Source organism: Seriola dumerili, unplaced genomic scaffold (genome assembly GCF_002260705.1).
Source record: "Seriola dumerili isolate Sdu_G_001 unplaced genomic scaffold, Sdu_1.0 BDQW01000322.1, whole genome shotgun sequence".
NCBI lineage: Eukaryota > Metazoa > Chordata > Actinopteri > Carangiformes > Carangidae > Seriola > Seriola dumerili.
Genome location: NW_019174577.1, coordinates 2714239 through 2735963, shown reverse-complemented (window position 1 = coordinate 2735963; position 21725 = coordinate 2714239). Strand labels below are relative to the sequence as shown.

The following is a 21725-nucleotide window of genomic DNA, read 5'->3' as shown; positions in this document are numbered from 1 at the left end:
GATGTAGCCTCACCAGCGGCTAATACCAGGCCACCACTTGCTGGCTGCATACAGCACTTTAGAGGCATGAGTGTGTATTAACAATTAACTCTGTTTGCTTGATAAACACCATGTTTATCCCCAAGTCTATTGGTTCAGCACCCTTGAATAAACAGGTAATCTTACATGCACATGCTGTATTCCAGCTTTATTTGACTTTGCACATGCACATTTGCAACACCAGTAACATATAAATGAATATCTAGGTACAAAAAAGAACAGCATGGAGTATAACAGTACATGGAAAACATTTAAAACTGAAATTTCTCTGCCCCCTTCTGGTTGTTTCTTGACAGATATACTCAGAGACAGGAGAAGAATGGTCTCTGGTCCACACAATATATTTACTATTATTTCTTCATACATTTTATTCACAAAGATATTGTGCTGTGACAGTCTTCTTCATCATACAGACATGTGTCTCACTTCATCAGAGCAGAACTTTTTCATTGTGTTCAGAGTTGGAGATCCAGGCAATCAGGCTGCTGAGGGCAGGGTCAGGAACTGGAGGCCAGATATTGTGTTTTATCCAGGGAGCATGCAACAGGCACTGTGAAGGGTAGTCCTGACATTTTAACTCTCGTTCAGAAGGTCATTAATTGCATTGTGATACAAAAAAAAGCTTCTACATTGGTGCGTTAACCTTCAGAACAAATGGTCTTTGCTAGCTGTGTGCAAAGAAGACAGTTTTTAACCTGAGATAACCTTCGCTGGCGCCAATTAGATATATTTCATGCAAGCCCCTTTACTGTACATTTGTCGGAGCTACATTTAATGTTCCTCGCTGGGCCACTGATAGCTACCAGTTACACTGCTAGCCCCATGTTGTTTTATAGTCGACTCATTTGGCCTCATAATCAGTGTATTATTTACATGCAGAGCTGATTAAGCAGGGGAAGCAATGCAGCTATTTGCTGCATGTAAAGATCACTTTTATTCAAACAAATCTATTGTAGTTTAGTTATTCTGGCTTGTAAGAAATATATACTGTCTATCCTCTGCTGCTAACTGACTGCAGAATAGTGAAAACATTAATATTATTTAGCTTCTCTCCCACATGCATCTTATGTTGCCGCTTTGCATTTATTCTCCCTAAATACATAACTTGCACAATTACAGCGTAGCTCCTAATCAGCCGGTGCAACCTGGCCTGGAGAACAGGAGGTCAGATGAGATAGAGGGGCAGTTGCAGTTACGTCACTACGTCTTTTCCTGCTCTTCCACATTCCACATGCACCTCTTATATTGAAAACATGTGCTAATGTAGCTGTAAATCTACTACTCTGACATACCTAAACAAGTTCAAGCCTTTATCTTCATGTTCTGCCACTCAACTGAAAATGAAACTGTATGCCATGCTGCTGAGAATCCACATAGCCCCTGAATGCTACGTAATGTGATTCACATGATCTAACTGACCCTCTGTTTGACTCCTTGGACCAGCTGGGCACATTAGCTTCCCCGGGAACATCTAGAGGTATTAAGGAACTACCAGAATGAGTAGTTCTATGAGCCATTTAATATTACTCTTAAGCAACTGTGGGGACATGAGTGAAATTGATGTATAAGAGCTCCAAAAAAAAGTCTCAGTCTATATTTCACTACATTACATATCGCACATATCACACTATATTTAGAGTACAGTAATTCCAGTACATTTATTGTATGGTTGGTGATAAAAACAATAGGTCTTCCTAGGGTTTTCACATCATTTTGTATTCATAGAGTTTATTAGAAATTTTGGCTCTGAAAAAATTTATATAAAAAGTAAATTATCGGTCTATAAAGAAAAAATAAAAACATATAACAAAAAAAAAATATTGTGGTTAAAAGAGAGTGATGGTTATAATGCTTAAAATGATATGGACACATTAATTCATTTTTTAATTTATCTATCTATCTATCCAGCACTACTTCACATATAGCATTATAAACTGGCAGATCGTCTCACCTTTGCCTACATGCAGTAATGTAGTCATCACAAGCAAAACCACAATGATCACGGGAGGAAGGACACAAACCAGGATGGTCCTCTCTGAATATTTGCTCTCGGGCAAAAACACACTTTCATTAACAAACACACAATCACAAAGACCACATTCATCATGTAATTTAAAAACATTTCAACCAAAATAACAATAATGCAAAACTGCAAAACTCTTGGCTCTCACATACAGTGACCCAAAGAGGTGGAGCGGCTCCTCCCTCTCCTGCCTCCGTGTCAGCTGTCATATAGATCTGATCGACTCCAGACAGACCAGTCAGGCGGTAGTGCAGCTTCTCACCTGACAGCGTTTGCGCTTCATCTGCAACACAACAAAGTGCATTTCAAACATTTCCTTACTGTATCTAAGTGTGGTTGAGGGTGTGTGTCTCTGTGTGCGTTTACCGACTTGTTGCGTTGTTCTCCCTCTGACAGTAGAGGCTGTATTGGGTGATGAAGCCGTGCTGCTCCTGCACAGGCAAAGGCGCCCACTCCCATGAGAAATGCACTGCTGCTCTGCTCCTTCACCTGCAGCCTGGGGCCACTAGAGGGCACTAGAGGACCAGGCAGAGGGGAGTAAAGGAGAGAAAGCAGAAGAAAGGGTGGGATGAGGTGGTGGTGTTGACAGGAGCTGACTGAGGAGAACAGTAACTATGCTGCAACAAATACACCACTCAGTGAATGTTGTGTTTTATTCTTTTCTTGCTTTTAAAAACCCTCAATTTGACTAAAGAGTGAGCGTGGTAAGATGTGCAATGCATTTAATTTGTCGATAGATAATCGCTGTATTTTCTGTGTCCCTGCATAAAAAAATCTTTACATTAAAATATCACTTGGCTTAGTATGCCTGCCTCCTGCTTTAAATAACACACACCAATAGACAACTGTCTGATAAAATGTTAAAAGTATATACATTATATACAGCACACTGAGGTTTGGTCAAAGTTATTACACTCGTCCTATGTCTACAGGTACATTACCTCCTTGTCTGGTGTAAGTCTGTGTGGAAACTGCTTCTCCGTGCTCACTGCCAAACAACACACTCACAACATATTGCAATTCAGACAACAAATCTGCAATTACAATCAGAATAACTATTTGAATACAAAACTTTCCTTGTGCATGATTCAAACGGCATCTGGCATAGTGAGGAATTTACTGGTTCACTGGTATAGATTTCATAGGAAAAGAGATGATTTAGTGACAGCATGACTTCAAAAGGAAAAAGGCGGCTAATTTTGCATGCAGAGCCTTACTTCCCTGATAGTTAGCCTCTGACCCCAGAAACATCACGTCAGGAAAACGACAAAATAGAGTCAGTGTAAACTGTAAATTATTGATTGACTGATATTCTTAATTTCTGTTCTAGCATTGGTGCTCGTATGAACTGCCTGTGGAACAACACAAAAATCTCTTTAAAGAGCTGGCATCAAGTGATGCCATCCTACCTCGGTAAAGTCCTTGAAAGTCTTTAATAGCAGCTAGATGATAAGCTTACCAGTGAAGATCATGCTGCTGGTGTTGTGGCTCAGTCTCTCCCAGTGCAGCTGTTGACCGTCGGTTTTTGTCACATATTCCCACTCCAACAGGAAGCCAGTGAGTGAGGGATGTGCGACCATGACCATGTAACGTCCAGACTGAGGCCTTTTTTTACACTGACTGTTGTCATGGCTCTGAGTGCTGACAGAAAATATCATGCTGTTTAAATACAAAGTTTCACATGCTTTAACAAATAATACGGTCTTGGTTATCGTTGTGATTTAAGACTGATACTCCAAAGTAGATTTTTGTAAACAGAGTATCTGTACTTTTAATTCAATCGAATAGCGAATGGAGACTTAGCAGTGTATATGCACGTCTGTGGGTGCTGGGAGGGTCAGCTGGGCTGCAGGGGAGTTTCCAGCAGAATTACACATGACCAAGAAGCAGGAGAAGCGCTCCATGGGCAGAGTCAGCTGACAGGAAGTGTCTGTCACGCTCAGGCAGTTTTCCGTTCGCAGGGCGCTGTGGGAGCCTTCTCACTGACAGTAAACATGAAACCACAGGCTGGTGCAGACTATCTGACTCTTTGGAGGAGAGTGGATGGGAGATGATATTAACACTGAGATTAAGAGTGAGGTGGTCACCATCAGCTGACTTGCCAACTTTGACACTGGTGTTCAAAACACTAACTTAATTATATTGCACATAGGTACCCTCGGGGAAGAGAGGGGCCCCGGGCAGTTGCCTACCCTTCCACGTGCCACAGGCTGACTCGAATATGTACTGACTTACATAGAAAAGTGTCATCAACATTGAGGTTGGACATGAGATGAAAACGCTCTCGCCGCTCAGTATTTTTTACTTGAGTTATTCCTTGTGTGTTAACCTTGCTTCTCCCGTGCCCAGAGGACTCCAAGGCCAGACCTTAACTCCATTCGCCAGTCTCCACCATCTGCTTCCCATCACTCCACCCTCACCACCGCTCCCAAGTTCCCTGGTCCTCAGTGATACCTCCACCTCTCCAGCCTGCCTATTATTTAATATTCTACAAGTTAGTTTTACTTGGTGCACACGAACCAAAAGCTTCTCTTGCAAAAATGTCCTCTCTCTTGTAGATGGCATTTGACTGCAGCTCTGTTTGAAGATGAGTAAGTTGCAACTGGATATTCTTCTTAAAGATACAAAAGAGAAAAACAAGAAGACTCCTGAGCCCTAACACAGAGCTTCTGGTTTTATCCATTTCTGTACACAGAAAGGAAAACTACAACAGATAATGTAGCTTTCTCTTCTTCCCCCATTAGCATCTTGGTTCTGTAAAAAAAAAAAGAAGAAGAAAGAATAGATCATAATATTTTTGAATTCAAACAGCACCTGAGATTTGTTTTTATGTGAGCGTTGTCTCAGATCTAAGTGGACTTTGGTATAATTTCCACAAAACAGGTGAGTTCCTCAGCCAATTATTGCTGAGACACAAGAACAAGAACAAGAAGAGTGAGAGAAGTGCTGTAATTAACATTTTGACTCAAGAGTCTTGTTAAAACCCAATCTCAAACTGGATTTTTCTGATGGTGGATTCGTCTTTGTTGGCTTTACAAACAGGAAAGTGGTCCCCTTGTGTCATAGTAAGGCATTTATTATACTGTGAGCCAGGAGAAACAAACCAAGGACACAGAGAGACAGATGTGAAAGAGAGACTGCAAGGTTAACAGCTCAGTTTGTTACAAATGTTGTCATCGTTCTCGGTTTGATAGATAAGGAGTTGATCCAAAAGCAGAAACACAAGGTCGGGCACGAGGTGAAAGAGCTCTTTAAACATAATCTAGGATTATGCATCAAAAAGACATAAGTAGGTATGTTGGTGTAGCTGTGTTAAAATATATCATGGCAGCAACAATTTTCTCTTAAACAGTAAATTTAGCACAATGCTATGTCTGTACATTCTCTCTGAAAATTCTGAGCTTGCTCATCAGCGAACATGACTGCAGCAGCTGAGTGCAACCAGGATGCAAGGAAGCAGGTTTATGAGCAGCCAATAGGGAAACCCAGAGACCCAGGTGGGGTTTAGCAGCCAAGGACATACTCAAAGCCAAAGACATTTTGCAAGTCCACTACATACTCCCAGAGTATGTTTCTCCGCTGTATTAGTTCATGATTTGCAGCTCTTAATGTGGGGGGATTCAGTTAAAAAGAGCAATGCAATTCCTGCATTTCACATTTTCATTTGTCACTTGTGACATTTAATTGATATTTTAATGGAATACACAACTGTTGGTTGTAAACAAAGTCAGTGCCCCTTGTTTTAATCTATGGATTCTCTCTGATTTCTATTTTTAGGCCAGATAATACAGACTTAAGTGTTCTTGGGTGCAGGAATAACGTGACATTTAAGCCTTTCATTTAGTCAAAATTGCTTGCAAATTAACGAACTATATGTTTATGAACGTTGTGATTAATATTTATTAGTAACTACAACTCCGTGCACAGCTGCTGTTGGACTTATACTTGCAGTTCACCTTCACTTACAGCTACAGTTTATTGCTTTTTGCTGCTGCTTGAGGACTTCATGCCAGATTACCCTGTGTCCACGTGTCTTTTAATAAAACAGCATGAAATGTAATCTGATTCCATCCTGCATCTAAGGGAAGGGCTGGCATGGGGAAAATAGCAGGAAATTAACAAACGCCAATTGGCCAACAGCCAAAAGAGTAACAGCCGTCCGGCACGTGTGGTGTGCTTCAGGCCTGGTTGTGGGTTGTTGCACTCTGAAAACCAGTCGGAGGATCTCTCGGCCGAGACCCAGCCGAGTCTTTGGCAAAATAATTCGAATGACAGTATAAGAAAAGTAAACTGGGGAAGAAACAAACACAGAAACGTTTGTAACTGTGACAGTTTCAGATATCTGGTGAACAGGAAATGGTAAGTGAAGGGAAGAACCAGAATTGCGCACTTTGTCTGCGTTTATTGACTGCGCACATACGGGCATTGGGCCGAAAGGCGCCAATTGTGCTTTAAATGCGCAAGACAAAAAGCAGGAAGGCGGCAGTGAGCCCACGCCCGGCTCTGAAACATCCACCAAGCTGTTATAGCCTGTTTTTATGTCTGATAAGTGTTTGAAAGGTGCTATATGAAGTTTATTATCGTTAAAGAGTAAAACATTTTAAAAGCCATTTATCTGTTTCCTCATTGCAACACACTTTCCCCCTAAACATTCCCACTTTTATTGCTTCTTAACAAGATAGTTGTGTCTGAGTATGTCAAGGGCAAGAACTGTTCTTGGATGTGTGTCGAAAGTCCATAGTACATAGATCACAGTAAACAGAGTGTGTCGATCTCATTGGTACCAGACCTAATGTGTCTTCTCAACCATATCTGTAGAGCTATCTGTACATTTAATGTGCACACAGTCTGTGCCAGATTTGAACATTTTCGACTTTGGTGACACCCATACATATGAAATAAGTTTAAAAAAAAAAAAACGTTTTTTTTCAGCAAATGTTTTGCAGGCATTTGGCATGGCAGGAGGTTCAGCTGAGAGGCTCCTCTAACATTTACTGTAGGCCTATACAAAGGCAAACGAGGCACAGACTTTGGAAATCATTTTCCCCCAGTTAAGCCTTTACGTTAACTGTCAGAATTTCACAATTTCTACATGTGAATATGAAGATTACACGATATGGTTATTTACAGTAGTTTCCCTGCTCACAGGTTACTGTTCATCCCACAAACAAGAGTGGAAGCTGCCTCAGTCTTCAGACCAACTAATACAAAAGCAATACATCTTAATATTTCACCATTGTTCATTTTAATTGTTTCTTCTTTACAAAATAGAATAATTATAAACAAACATAACAGAAGCAGTGCAATATATAAATTGCTAAAAATAAAAGTAAAAATAAAGAATTAACAAAAGGCAGTGATTCTACTCCTTTTCCTGCCTTCGTGGTCTTGTCCTGAATCCCCCTCATGTAAACAGTCATAGACAAAACAAACAGTGATCTGAAACCGGCTTGGCTTTAAACAGGGATCACAGGAAAAGCTTGCACATTTATAGACAGAAACAAGGAATAGATAGGCAGACAGATGAAAGGAAGATTAAGCAGCAAAATCCTTTCCTTCCCTGAAATGTTTCCTTTACTTCTTTAGAGACAAGAGTGTGACCGAAATGTTCTGATATGCAGGAGACAATTTTGATTTTGTGAAATGTGTAAAATTGTTCTTGAGGCATTTTAAAGCCCATCCATTTATTCTGTTACATAATATTAAAAAAACAAATATTTATTGCAATAACCTTTACACTTTGTCCATCTAGATGTATTTGTAATATCTATACCATTCTCAATCTTTTGAAGACTACATGAGCCCGTTTTTCTCAACTTTGATCGACTTGATAAGCTGTTAAACAGTTTCTTCTCTGACATATGAAACTGTAAGTTTAAAATCTATCAATTCACCTGTAACAATTCGTTTGATAGTGCATAGTTTACACTGGTTTTCATGGGACTGGAGGATCTGTTACGCAAGATTAACAATAGATTTGTAATTATTAGAAGTTTAAATGCATATACATGTGTGACAGTTTACAGTATATTTCATCATGTCTGGTAGTGATCATTAAAGATGCTTAAGGAAACAATTCAGGGGAAAGAGATATCTTGTATTTGTTTAATCCACAACTCTGTCCTGCTCTGACACTATAAATATTACTATTGTTCCTTTGTTTACACATCTGCAGGGACTGGACAATACTTGGATGTTGCTTCCTTGTTGCCAGTGTTCAAAGAGCTCAAAGGTGGGATTTTGCTAAAATAAACTGGAGGCATCAAGAGGTAAAGGATGACCCCAACATCTGTCACAACATACATTTTTACTTTTACCAACAAGGTGAGTCTTCATCCAAGAAACTTACAATAACATAATGTGTTTTCTAACTGTATATACGTATGACACCTGTCCAGAATGATGCTCACTTAGCACTGAAGGTCAGCCTCTGACGAACGGTCTTGCAGATCATCAAAGCTGCAGAACCTGAGAAACTGTGTTTGGATTCAGTGACCTGCCAGTCTTAGCATATGCATTTTACATTTACGTTATTTATTCTAAGCCTATTCTGAAGGTGAAACAGGCTCTTCACGGTTCTAATTATGAATATGATAGAGACAGTGATCAGAAAGGAAAGCACAAAGCACTGTACCTTTGTAAATCTCTATATAGATCCTCAGGGAAGAAAAAGGATGAAAACTTTGATAAAAGCAAAACTAAAAAGAAAACAAATTGTAAAATGACTGCACCCCCACACTTCTCCTTTTTTAAATAAACCTTAGAAAATGTTTAGTTTCAGGTCTTCATTATATTCTTAAGAAAGATTGACTTTTGTGGCAAAGGTGTACAGACAGTTGAAGTAAAGGAGCCTCGATGAAAAGCAGAGATATGAGGAACCAAATAGAAAGAGACAATCACAGGCTGAGTAGAGGTCGTTTTAAGTATTAAATAAACTATTGTATATTGTTTGAATGGAAACTTCCAACAGCCATGTTACTGTGGTTCTGTTCAGAGACAGATCTCAAACAGCTACAGCAGCAAAAGTGCTGAGCAATTATCAGAAACATCATTGGCTATCAAACTTCAAAAGTCAAAGTTCTCAATCTTGATAAATGAGAAAACAAAGCAACAGTTGTTCACATTGTAGATCAGCGATGTGTCTTAGAGAAACATGGACCACGGGTAACATGCTTCTGGTTTGTTTGCATGGTCACCGCAGCTCTCACCCCCTGCACTGTGCTTTTGCAAGTAAATATTCGCGATAGCCAATCAATAGCATTGCTCTGGTGCACATTGTGGTGACAAACTGTCATTAAACACATAATCAACACCTGAAAGTAGGGATTAACAATTCCACAATGGACAGGGTTTGAGTGTCTGAGTTTAAAAAGAGGGTATAGACAGACAAGTCACCCCCGAGCACAGGTAGTAGGTCCATGCTCTTTCATAATGTTAGGTAAATGCACTTTTTGTCCTGGTGTAAATACCAACACCGATCAATGGTTTCAACAAAGGGCAAACCACAAAGTACCACTCAGTTTAGATTTACCCATGTCCCCTCTCACTGTGTAAGAGAGCGGGAATGCTTGACAGGGGAGGGGTGCAGCAGGCCGCCAAATGGCTGAAAGTGAGATGGGAGGACAGCAGATGAGGGAGGTGAGGCAGACGGCAGGCTAAATTCCACCTGCAGCCCATGTGGGGCGCCAGTCCCGCCGCCAGGTGTACCACAGTTAGGGACGTCAGAAACAAAAGGTCCACCTCGCATGTGTAGCTGGAAGAAGCAGGAGCCTGGGAGGCAGTGGTCGTCATTGCAGGACGGAGGGCTCCCACATGCCCACTGGGAGCTCAAGGCGGAGGACTGGGACTGGAGCTGGACCGCAGCTGAGGAACAACAACGATCTGAACCAGGTTCCTGCAAGTCGTCCATGGGCGGCAGAGAGAAGGGACAGCCAAACAGCTGCTGAGGACATCCGTCTCCACACAGCTCTGACAGCCCCATCACCAGCTCGCCATCTGAACAGATGTAGAGGCGTTCATAGAGTGGTTAATAAAACGGCTGCAACTGCAGTTATATCTTCTATTGCTGCTTCATTTTAAACTCCAATAATGTTCTCATGCTGTATGTTTCATGTACAGGGTTGCAATGACGTTTGGTGAGTATACTTGTGTACACAAAGTATACACATTTTCTTCTGAAACTATTCACTCCCTTTCGTCATACTGAGATATTTACTTGATAGAGATGTTCTTCTGTAAATGACTAACTGTATACTATGGCATTACTATGGAAACATATATCAAACGTACAGTACATAATTTAAAGTGCCTCTTCAATTAACAGCCATGGGATATTATAATTCTTGTATTTGCTTGAGGCCTTATGAGTTGCCCTTTCTCACCAACCACAAGTAAACCACTTGGAGCAATATGTATGTTTTGCTATTAAAAAACACAAGAGGGCAAGGGTTTAATTAATTCTTCAATAACTTAATCTGACATTACCCGTAAATAAATCTGGCATTTGCTGCATAGCCAGAGGAGGGTTCATGGCCATTTCCATCAGCTCTGTTCCTTTTGGCTTTAATTAGAATTTGATTGTATAACACAAATAAATGAATGGTATTTAATCCCAATCACAACTATCTCAAGCCTGTTGTTTTCTTTACCTGCAGGCCCAGCCTGCTTTCTGTGGCCTGTGTGGATGAGTTCATGGCTTTAAGAGAAAGCGGGGAGTTCGTCTGCGCCGGGGACGGCCCTCCTCCTCTGGAGCACCATGTCAACATGCACAGCATGCACACACACACACACACACACACACACACACACACACACACACACACACACACACACACACACACACACACACACACACACACACACACACACAACCACACAGATATGCATACATGCACACACAACAACACAAGACACACAAGAAGCAAGAAAATAATGGGGTAATGGTGAAAACAAAGACAGGGAGACATAAAATGATTCATAACATAAGAACATAAGATAATGAACATGTGATGTCAAAATAAAAGGCAAACCATGTCACCAAATAAGAAATTCAAGGGACAAAAAGAAAATCCATAGAACTGCAAATATAAAATGATGAGTATCAGAAAATTATGTGATTTGGAAAATGTATCCGTCATGTCATGTAATCAGTTTATAGCCAGAAAAATGGTTGAAGATACCCAACCTTCTGATTTCAGAATTGCTGGAAACAAAAGTCAGTCCTTCAGGCACAACATTATTAAATGTTGTATTCGCCAAACGGTAGAGCTACGTGCTCCATGACCAGCTTCCACTTCAAATTAAACTCTGATTAAAGTGGAGATTTTTTTTTAGCTTCTACAGCAAGTTTGCTTCTTTTCCAAGCAGTTCTTTCTTTGCTGTGATCATGAGCTCATCGATTATGTTTATGTATTATGTTGGTCATCCGTAAGAGAGCAAATTTACTCCCCTGTGGCATGAAGTCAATTTAATGCTGAGCAGAGTGAAAACTGGCTACAGATTCCAGGATTTGAGCCACCATATCAGGTGGTCGTAAGAGACTACCCCTAAGTTACCTCGTTTGTCCAGGTCCAATTTCGACTGTGGAGGTAATGCAGACTCAAGCTGCCCAGGGCCCACAGAGCTGTGAGACAACAAGCTTGAGGCATTGTTGCTTCCTTCCAGCTCCCCGACCTCCCCATCCTGGTCTCCATCCTCCCTGAAACAGACAACACAACCACCTCAGCACAGGAAAGCATGTGTCAACAGTTAGAAGCTGCAGTGGGTGGCAGGACTTTTTAAGTTATCAACAGACAAATGTCATATGAATAACATTAACATTAAAAAGAACAATAAAATTAGACATTCTGAAGTTGCGTTATTAGGCTCAGAGTCCCGACAAACAAGAATAATGAGTGCAACTTATTTCTATCTACCAATTTGCATGCTTGACCTAAATCCAATCCAATAAAAGTGAATAGCAACTTGTTTTGATGCTCAAATAATTAAAAAAATGACATTTAAAAATAAATCAACATAACATTTCGTTCCCTACGCAGTGGCCCTGTTACTCTGGATAGGCTACAGACCACATAGTTATCACAGGGACTATTTCTTCAGTGGTTGCACAATGTCATTTTGTAATTTGGGTGAACCGACCCTTTAAGGTCACCAGCAGAGGAGCACTTACCAAACAAGTGAGAGTGTGAATTCCATTCAAGAGCCATTACTTCTGAGTTCCCAAAAACAGTTGGTTACGGAAAGTAAACCAGATGAGGAGGGAATTTTTAATGTCGATATACCCAGTGGATTACTGTTTGGATAGCTTTTGTTGTGTGGAGCGAGCACAAATGAATAAATAAATACATTAAGAAAGCCCTGGTGAGACAGGTTCTCAGAATAGGGCTGTTATACTGAAGATTTAATGGGAAGTTCAGACAAGCACATACAGGGAATACTCCCTGAAATTGCAAACAGAATACAAGCGTATTCTGAGTCCTAAGAAATATATTAGAATTTACGGCTTTAATAAGTTTTAGATGACTCACAGCCTAAAAGTTGCTCTGTTTTCTTTCAGCGATTTTATATTCTACATCAGGACTGCAGCATACGGAAATTACACTACTGTGAGATTTTCCATGAGATCAATGAGTCGAAAATATTCCCTATCTGGCAAGAAAAATTACCATCTTCACACCCCATCAGTCGTCACACTGCACGGAGTTTAACATGGAGCATAGCATGACATGGGGTTGACCGCTGCAAGTCACAGTTTGTTTGTGGATGTTTTACATATTTCATATATATATACATATATATATATATATATAGCAAATCAAATTAGTGTCCCCACAGCACTCACATGCTCCCTGATTGCAGGCTGTATTTCTTGCGGCTGAGCCTGGTGGCCTGTTGGGTAAAATACTCGTGACGATCAGACTTCTTCCACATGTAGTAATACTCCACACATTCGCCCACAGAGCGCGTTCGTACCTGAGGAAGTGGAAAAGGTTGTTTTTGCTTTGGGCAACAGAATGTTATTTCATCAAATATTCAAACGGGCACATGAGGTAAATCGTCAGTGAAGTTTGGACAACATCTCATCTCCTGGGCACTCACCTTATTAGCCTGAATGAGGTGGAAGTTTTTTCCATAAACTCGATAGCCGTGCTCAAAGTTCCTACACTCCTCCTCACTCCAGGCACACAGCTCTTCTAAAGAGAGCAGAGAGCACCAGTAGGATTATAGTGCTGCACGTATATCTACATTTGTTTTTAAAATGAATGCCATCAGGGCTTTGTGCTGCAGGTGATCAAAAGCCAAGTTGCAGCTGTGAAACTGCCACTGAATGTCCAGTTTTCACCTGTATTTTGTCTTGATTGAGCCAACAGAAAAACCACAGCTCACACAAACAAGACGTGGAAAAAGGTATGTGCATGGTCAGGGCTGTCTGGCTCTCAGGAAAGGGCAGTTTTTCCTCCTCTCCAACACAAACTACAGCGATGTTCTTGGACTTAAACAGAAGCCTCACTGCTGAATAAGAGCTCTTGAGGTCACATCAGTGTACATTTCCTGTTCTGCAGTGCTGAAGACAGCAGCTGGTGTTGCACCGAGAGGGTATCACATACAGTCAACTTTTGCAGTATTAGTCAAGTCAATTTTTATTTGTATAGCGCCAATTCACAACAGACGTTATCTCAAGGCACTTTTCAAATACAGCAGGTCTACACCTTTATAATATTATTTACAGAGACCTGACAATTCCCACCAAGAGCAACTCAGGGTGGGCGGCCATCTGCATCGACCAGCATCCTCTACTGGGAAATGATTTTGCAGGGATGAATGCATGTACTTCTGTGTATATCATGCAGTGTGTCCACTCACTTCACCTTGAGAGACACCTGCTTGATGAGCAGCTATTGTCCCACTTGTTTCCAAGCTATTGTCTGAGCCCCATCTGCACAAATTTTGATAATTGATTTGCAGGGTTGTTAGCAACACGTTTGCAGAAAACCAACATTGTTCACATCAGCAGCATCAACAAACGTGACATATGTTTTCAGTAAACAGTCTTCGCAGATGGACAAAGCAGATGACAGCGACAGAGTAAAACTTCTGATTTTGTCAATAAGCTGCACAGGTGCAGCATCGTTTGACAGAGAAGGAGGAGAAATTCCTTTGCCATCACTTGTGGCTTCTTACACTGCAAGGCTCGGTAGGCAGCTTTGCAGTAAGAGAACTGAGCATGTGAAGGCTCACAAGCTGCTTTATAACAGTGACTCCACTGAACATGACAGTTTTGTAGATCCCATCTGAAGAAATCATGAGCTTGAGCTACCTTTTTTGGCATCTGTCAGCAGCTAATGTTTTGACATACAATACACTCTGGTCTTTCTTCACTACCAACCGCCACCCAAATCGTACACCCCCGACAAACAGGAAGTTGGAAAAAGTAGGACAACAGAAAGGTTCTTACCACTGAACACCTTCACGTTGAAGCGTAGTCGTCTCAGTGCCTCTTCCGCATTGAAGTTGCATTTTATTAGTTCGTACAGTGCCTGAGAGTCAAAAGAAAGAAGGATGAGCAAAAAGAGTTACTTTAGTCCACATCTTATTATGTAACTGGTTAAATTCCAAAGCCACTCTTGAATTAAGCAGTGTATTTTTTTATTAAAAAAGTTCTGAACCCATGTGCTGCTGTGCATGTAACCACAGTCAGCAGCACAGCTGAAATATATAGTTAACACTTAACATAGTTGACAGTGTCATCTGGGATGCAGTGTCAAGTTACTGTACCTGCTCGTTGTCTCGGACAGTGTTCCCTTGCATCAGTGTGCATGCTGCCCCCTCCTGGCCATGTGGTCTCTGTGTATTCAGCAAGAATTCCTCCACTTCCTCCACTGGCAGGACACCTGGCCTCCACAGCAACTGGTCCTCACTGCTGTAGGCTAGAGAAAAAGCAGAGAGAAGAGATGAAGAGATGCAGTTGACTTTTCGCATATTACCAGTGGGAGTGGCCGAAGTCAGAATCTTTCAAATTCTACACATGTGGGCTTGAATCATCTGAAATTACTTAATACAAGCTGCAAAGTTTCTTTACCTCTCTCCTGGTGGGTATACGGACTGAGTGGAGGGATTTTTGCCTGGTACATAGAGCCAACCATGATCTCCTGAGAAGGAAATCAAAGACAGTCAGTTTTCAAATGTGTCATATAAGCGAATAACAGCTGAAATCTGTGCTGTGTGGTTGGATTATGCCCACTGGTCTTTTCTCTGGTAAATCAGTAAATCAGCGGCTTGCATGCGGCTTTGATGGGTCTGTCTAAATCAGATACTATGTCCTGGGGTTTAGGTTCAGTTGATCCAGCAGAGTGATCCCAGGAATTATGTTCATCTTAGATAATCCTGGAGTATATGATTTATGCAAGTATAAGGTTTATACAGGTATAGCACAGCAAAAAAGGAAGCGTGTGTACAGCTTTTGAGGTTGTCAAGACTTCCAGTACTTACTAGATCAAATGTAATACATATCTGTTATCTTAGCATCAAAAAAACATTAATATTGCCTAAATGTTTTGATATTTGGTTTTTCTCTCCCATAAAAAAATGCAAACTGTGGATTACTGTACAGAATGCTTAATATCTCTTTCAGTTAAACTGACTCAGAGTCAACTGAGTCACCATGAGATGTGTGTTATTGCCCTCAGTGGCTACCTTGTGCTCTTCGTTGGAGGGAATGGAGGCATTGTCAGAGTCCTCATCTGATGAGCTGACTAATGTGTCTTTGTCTCCACCTTAAAGAAACAAAACATCACAAAGGAGGACCAGGCGATTATTTCATAGACTGTACAGGTGCTGTATGTCAAGATTATATCAAAAGGCTTAATGCTATCTTAAAGCCATATCTTTCTGCTGACAACTCGCAATAATATTTCTGAAACTTCAGAACTGTTTTATTCTTTGGTTTAAAATCATTATTTAACAAGGTAAATCCAACTGAGATAAAATTCTCTTTCTCATGTGAAACCTAGCTGTGACACTGAAAGTTATAGAGAAAGCGTGGACATTATAATGCTGAATATATATATATATAAACACAGAAACTGTGTTCTCAGTCAATCTCTCCTGGATAAATAAAAGACACAAAAGCAGCATGCCTGCCATATATTTAGTTTTCAGGCCATTTTGTGGACTCAGCACCATACTGTCATTCATTTCAAATACAATCACTACCAGGGGAAGGCGGTTTGAATATTTTGAAACTCCTTCAATTCAGAAATGTTTCAGTGCCTTTGACATCATTCAGTCTTATGGACAGGAGACACACAAAAGAGTAAATGCTGTCATACCGGAAATTTCTCATATGAAATTATACAGAAACAAATCAAAGATTTCATGAAACACCCTGACATAATAAACCCTGCCAAATCATGTTATTGAAATGCAGCACTGAGTTATGAGTAACAAGCTGCAGTCTCAGCAAAGCAGTGATTTAAAATTGAACTAAGAGAAAATATTCCACAAACAGAGGCTCGTGGAATGTCCCTTCTTTCATTACAACTGTGCAAAGTTTCATCAGAAAAAGTGCGCACATGGGTCTAAAGCTGTTCCATTTGAATCAAACTTTTCATTTCGCTGGGAGAACTGAGATCACGTTAAATGTTATACATTCATCTGTAGATGTACATCTTTGTGTGCTGTTACCTTGGAGACGGCGGAGCAGATCTGAGGTGTTTGAGGTGACTGAGGGGGTGAGATCATCAGCTGATGATTCTTCTTCCTCCTCCCCAGGAAAGAGATCCTCAGTTATCTGATCCTGAACAGATCAACAGAAGAACAATAAATCAACACAGAATAGCAAAGCACAGCAATTATTAATCCAAATATACACTTTTGACTGAGCACAAACATTTCAATCTGCTGTATTTTTTTTCTTTTTTTTTTTAATGTTGACCAGACCAATGGTCAACATTGACCTGACTGATGGTCAGAATACTTGCATATAAAATATTAGATATGAATGAGGCCTCATATATGTGCTGGTGTGACTTGGGTTGTGTCTCACCTTGTCCAGTGTCATGCCTGGCAGGCTGGCAGCCCTGTGACAGGTCTCCTTCTCTGGATCTGACACTGTGTAGCCATACAGAGCCAGCAGCTCCTCCAAAGGAAGCTCACTGGCCTGCAATCAGAGGAAGACAGCCACAGGTGGAGACGGACGATTGGGGGAAAGAAGGAAGGAAACCACAGAAATATGTGAATTACTCCCACATTTATTGAAAGTGGCCTCTAGATATCTGTTAGTTCAGTGATGTCAAGGGCACTTTTTTCCTCCTCTGCCCGAATAACGTCGTAACTCTCACTCAGCTTTCAGAGTCACTGTCTTCTCACATCAAGCGGTGCTCCAGATTTTAGGAGAATTCGCTCATCAAGGTTGTGCAGAACATTTAGTTAACCCTCCTCTAGAAAAAGGCTTCAGGTTGAAGTAGAAATGAAAATGAACAGCCGTGTGTTTTACAACATTTCCTGAACTCGGTTTTCAGAGGATGTTTGTCCTGATCCATGCAACTTAGGAGGAGGACTACGGTCTCAACTGCCCTGAATGCAATATTTAACCTAGCCATTTTTCTTTGCTTTGCATTTGCTAACAACAGGCATAGAGAATGACAGTGACACGATGAGGAGTGTGGAGCTGTTTTTGTGTGAGAAAGTGCAACTCCTGCCAGTGGGTCTTACTACGGGCTCTGACACAGAGCTTTCTCACTGCTGTAGAGTAGATTTACTATGAAGTCGTTATGGGATATGGCATAAATGGCATAAATGGCATAAATGGCATAAATGGCAGTGGTGTAGCTTTATTCCATGCTTTTTTCCCCTACATTTTCCAGAATAAGTGAGAACAGTGCCATTTGTATCTGTTTAGAGCTGCTTTCAGTAACATAACCTAAACAATAATTTTGGACCTAAGACTGCCTCATTAAAAACAGCTTTTGCAAATAGCGTACAAATATTTTGTAAACCTCAAGAAACTCTACAGCACTATAATCCATTATTAAGTTCTTTAGTTTAATCATGTAAATCAAAGTAGAAATGTCCAGTATGGATTAACTGATGTTGCAACATTAATGTTATCTTACTCTTAAGGCAAATAATACCCAAGAGGGTTTTTACTATTGTGACAATGGGTGTGTCAGTGATTCAGCTATTGTTCCCATAATCATATAAAAATATTTTGTTAAAAGAGACTCTGGCTTTTAAATAACAACCAGCTCTGACAAATACAGACGTGGCTCAACTTGACCGTACAGTGTGGGATTGCGCTGCCATCTTCATGGGGCGAGGAGAGTTGTCCTCCTCTAAGGCCTGTTAAGACTTCTGCTTCTCCTGCTGAGGGCCGTCATCGCTGTACCTCATCCACTCTCCACTAGGCCGCAACCTCTACTCTTATCTTCAGAGGCTTTTCACCCACCTGCAGACACACATCCGAACAAACACATACACAGTACCGTTCGTGTGAGCGTTCAAAACCATGTAAAACAGCATGGGAGTGCATCACAATACAGTGGGGCAGCACATTCCTCTGTGTGTCTGTTGAGCACGTGCACACACATGTATACACAAACAACATGGGATCAAATAGTAGCTTATCCTGGTTCATCCCATTACAGATCAGCTGACACCTGACTTCTAAACCGCCCTTTTTTAACTTCTGAGTGACCCAGGTGTCTCTGAAAGGATCCCAAGAGGGGCAGTTTGTGGCAGTAGCAACATCAAGATATATATATTTTTTAATGTTCTACATCAGACGACCCTATAAGCAGGTCTAATGTTTGGTTTTGCTGTGACATTTATGTATTCCTCTTAAGATGATAATATAACATATAGCCTAGAAGTTTTTATATGAAGTGTCAGCATATATTTCTATTGTAGCCTATCAACATGTTTCCCTATCTAAGCTTTAGGCTAAAGGAATTCAGACACACTACGACATGTGCCTTTGATGAATACGTGCAGGTTGAGGCCACAAAATACTTTAATACAGAGGTGAAAAACTTTTGAGTGCTATAGAGAGGCCATGTGATGATCTAAACAATCCCGCCCTGGATCTCAGAAAGTGCCAACACTGACAGTGTTAGATTACACTTCAAACAACACTGTTTTTCTGGACAAAGAAGTTGTAACAGTCCGGTGAACATCTAAATGTTCTGGTGCCTCTCCCAACCCATCCGGCGCGCAGTGTGTTTGACCAGGGGCGCTTTCCTGTGACTTGGTGCTGAACGTCTCTTCCTCTCTCCGGCTCACTACGAGTGGCACAAGGAAATAACTAGTTCTCAATGTTTCCGAAACAGACGGTCGGAGTTTACCGCCGCCGATTCATGACATCTCTCCCAACTTTTTCACTCAATCCACTTCGTCGGCGGGGCGCACCTGAAATAGTTCAGCACCACCGTGTTAGACCCCGCCGGGCTCCCTATTGTTTTCTACGGCTTTACTATCAAGGCAGAGGGAATGGCTCTTTAAAGCCAAGAACGCGGAGAGAGGCGATACGCTGGAGAGGTTCTCCATTGCTTCCTCCGCTTCCCACTTTAAATGCCCCCGTAGCTCTCTTTCACCCAACGCTCACTGGCCGGTGAAACCGTCGACAGTCATGTGTACCGTACGGAGTGACACAAGTCTTACATTCGGTCCAGTTTGTCTATCATTTGGTTCATTGCATTCCTCGTTTTCGCTCACTTACCTCCGCCATTCCGTTTCTGCGCAAGCTGCCTATTGCCCGGATGTTGTAGGTCTACTCTTCTGTACAGCTCCGTTTATTGCCTGAACGATTCAGCAACAGCGACTGAGCCACAGTTAGGTGCAGAGTTAGATTGACTATTTCCAAGTAATTTAGTTATTTTTGTCTCGCTTCACAGCTGTCATTTGAGCATGTCCTCTTTGTCCGCACTGTTTTAAAAACTCAATTCCACTTTCGGTATCGTTTGTAAAATCCTGCTCTTATCGCAATAAATAAGTTATATATAAGCTATATTTAAAAAAAAAAAAAAACTACAAAAACCAAAAACTCAAATTAAAATGTATTTAAAATATTAGTGCTCATTGTCTCCTTTTATATGCTATAAATATTGACCTCTGACCCCGTGTTGCCCCTTTGTCATGTTTAAACAACAGGTTGGCGCTGAACACAGCCCTGAAATTATATGTATATCTCTCAAGTAACATGTCTATAGCTGCATATGTTTTAGTATGTGCTGAATGTGTGAATGAGGGAGGGGACAGGACATGGCCTAAGCAGATAAAGATATAGGACTCTGTCCTCAGCTGCTTACAGCTCTTAAGAAATAGGAGAGGCAGAGTTAAGATATATGTTGACTACACGTGACATTTTTCAACCAAAGCAAACAAAATAGATCCATAGATAGATATTATGATGAGTCAGTTAATCTATCCCAAATTTTGATATCAATCAGTCAAGAGCCACATGAAGCCATAGGACATGTGGAACCAAAAATAAAGCAAGCCTATGAAAAAAAAAAAAAAATTCCTGATTAAAACAGGTAACTCTTTGTAACAGATTGTTTGATAAATACCTAATATTTATAATATAATATAAATAATAAAAGATTATAATGATAATATCTATGATAACATTTGTTAGTGGTGACCCACTGTAACTTTGTGCTGATAAACTGAAAATATTATAGATCTTCATTTCTGGAGTTTCTTCTTACTTATGACTTGCCAAAGTTAACCGATATATGTATACGGTTTACTTATTGGTATGTAAATCAAATCTTTTTTAAAAAAGGAAAGATGTAGAGAAGCCATGAAAAGACATGACGCTGGACTCATTAGTTCGTCTACATCAGGATCTTATTTTAAAGATACCCCTATATGGATCAAAGCCATGTGTCTGAGCAATCCTTTTTCTAGAGGCCAGAAGTGTTGAAATATTCATGTAAAAGCAGTTCTACTCAGCTAAAACTTATTCAATTCAAGATGTTTGTTTGGACATTTAAATAAACTCAAAAAAAATGGTTGAAATGGGTTGAAAAGTAACCCATCTTTGAGCACTGCTGGGTAACTATGGGAGAGAATACGTGCTGGGTCGTGCATTTAATGACCTTTTACAATTTGTCTGCCAAAACAAGTTATTATGTATTATACAAATGTACATAATATATAATACATTGCATGCTGGAAAAACTCCCAGGTGGGTGGGCACTGCTTGGTGTAATTGATGTCAAACACAAGGAAACAAACATCTAGAGCCAGCAAAGATGGTGTGGTCTGAAATAGTGGTGAAGAATACAAAAAAAATGTATTCAAAACCAGTCTTTGTAAACTACATGTAAAAGATGTTTTGAAATAGTAGCTTATACTAATAATCTTGTTACTGTTAATATAACTTTAATGTTTATATTGTCGTTTACATTTAAACACACAAGTTCACACACCCACCTCCCACACAGCTATTTTGAACACACCAGATCTTACAGGCGTAGTGTTTAGGGAATACATATTATTGTTTGGAAGCTATTCATGAATACACAGGACTTGATGAACATTCCTGGTGCTAATTAGGCTGGATATAATATACCACACCAATTTAGCCATCAGTAACTTCAGTTATACCCATGTTTAAGAGTATAAGCCAATGCTGTCATAAAAATCAACTCTAAATCAAATA

The 21725-nt window shown here is 40.5% G+C and overlaps 1 protein-coding gene across 3 annotated transcripts; it reads right to left on the bottom strand.

Annotated features, from left to right (window-relative positions):
• Nucleotides 1-6941: 6941 nt before the first annotated feature.
• Nucleotides 6942-19805, bottom strand: LOC111232226 (mesoderm induction early response protein 2-like). 3 transcript variants are annotated; one of them, XM_022759646.1, is made up of 13 exons: nucleotides 19776-19805; nucleotides 18344-18506; nucleotides 17106-17219; nucleotides 16745-16856; nucleotides 15755-15834; nucleotides 15141-15210; nucleotides 14837-14988; nucleotides 14517-14598; nucleotides 13160-13254; nucleotides 12903-13033; nucleotides 11617-11759; nucleotides 10711-10807; nucleotides 9979-10057 (listed from the first exon to the last, which is right to left on the bottom strand). In XM_022759646.1, the coding sequence occupies exons 2-12, from the start codon at nucleotides 18368-18370 to the stop codon at nucleotides 10752-10754; spliced, it is 1062 nt and encodes a 353-aa protein (XP_022615367.1). In that variant the 5' UTR covers nucleotides 18371-18506; nucleotides 19776-19805; the 3' UTR covers nucleotides 9979-10057; nucleotides 10711-10751. The 3 variants fall into 3 exon arrangements, with proteins under 3 accessions (XP_022615365.1, XP_022615366.1, XP_022615367.1); XM_022759644.1 differs by lacking the exon at nucleotides 10711-10807 and having other exon boundaries at nucleotides 6942-10057; XM_022759645.1 differs by lacking the exon at nucleotides 10711-10807 and having other exon boundaries at nucleotides 6942-10057; nucleotides 12903-12949.
• Between the last annotated feature and the right edge of the window lie 1920 nt (nucleotides 19806-21725).

What these genes read in the sequence shown, in the direction of transcription:
- LOC111232226 (XM_022759644.1), bottom strand. Translation starts at nt 18,370, where the DNA reads ATGAAGATGGCAGCGCAATCCCACACT. An exon ending in GTATACCCACCAGGAGAGAG is followed by an intron (nt 14,989 to 15,140) that starts GTAAAGAAACTT and finishes CTTTTTCTCTAG; the next exon opens with CCTACAGCAGTGAGGACCAG. An exon ending in AGCCTGCAATCAGGGAGCAT is followed by an intron (nt 11,760 to 12,902) that starts GTGAGTGCTGTG and finishes TGTCTGTTTCAG; the next exon opens with GGAGGATGGAGACCAGGATG.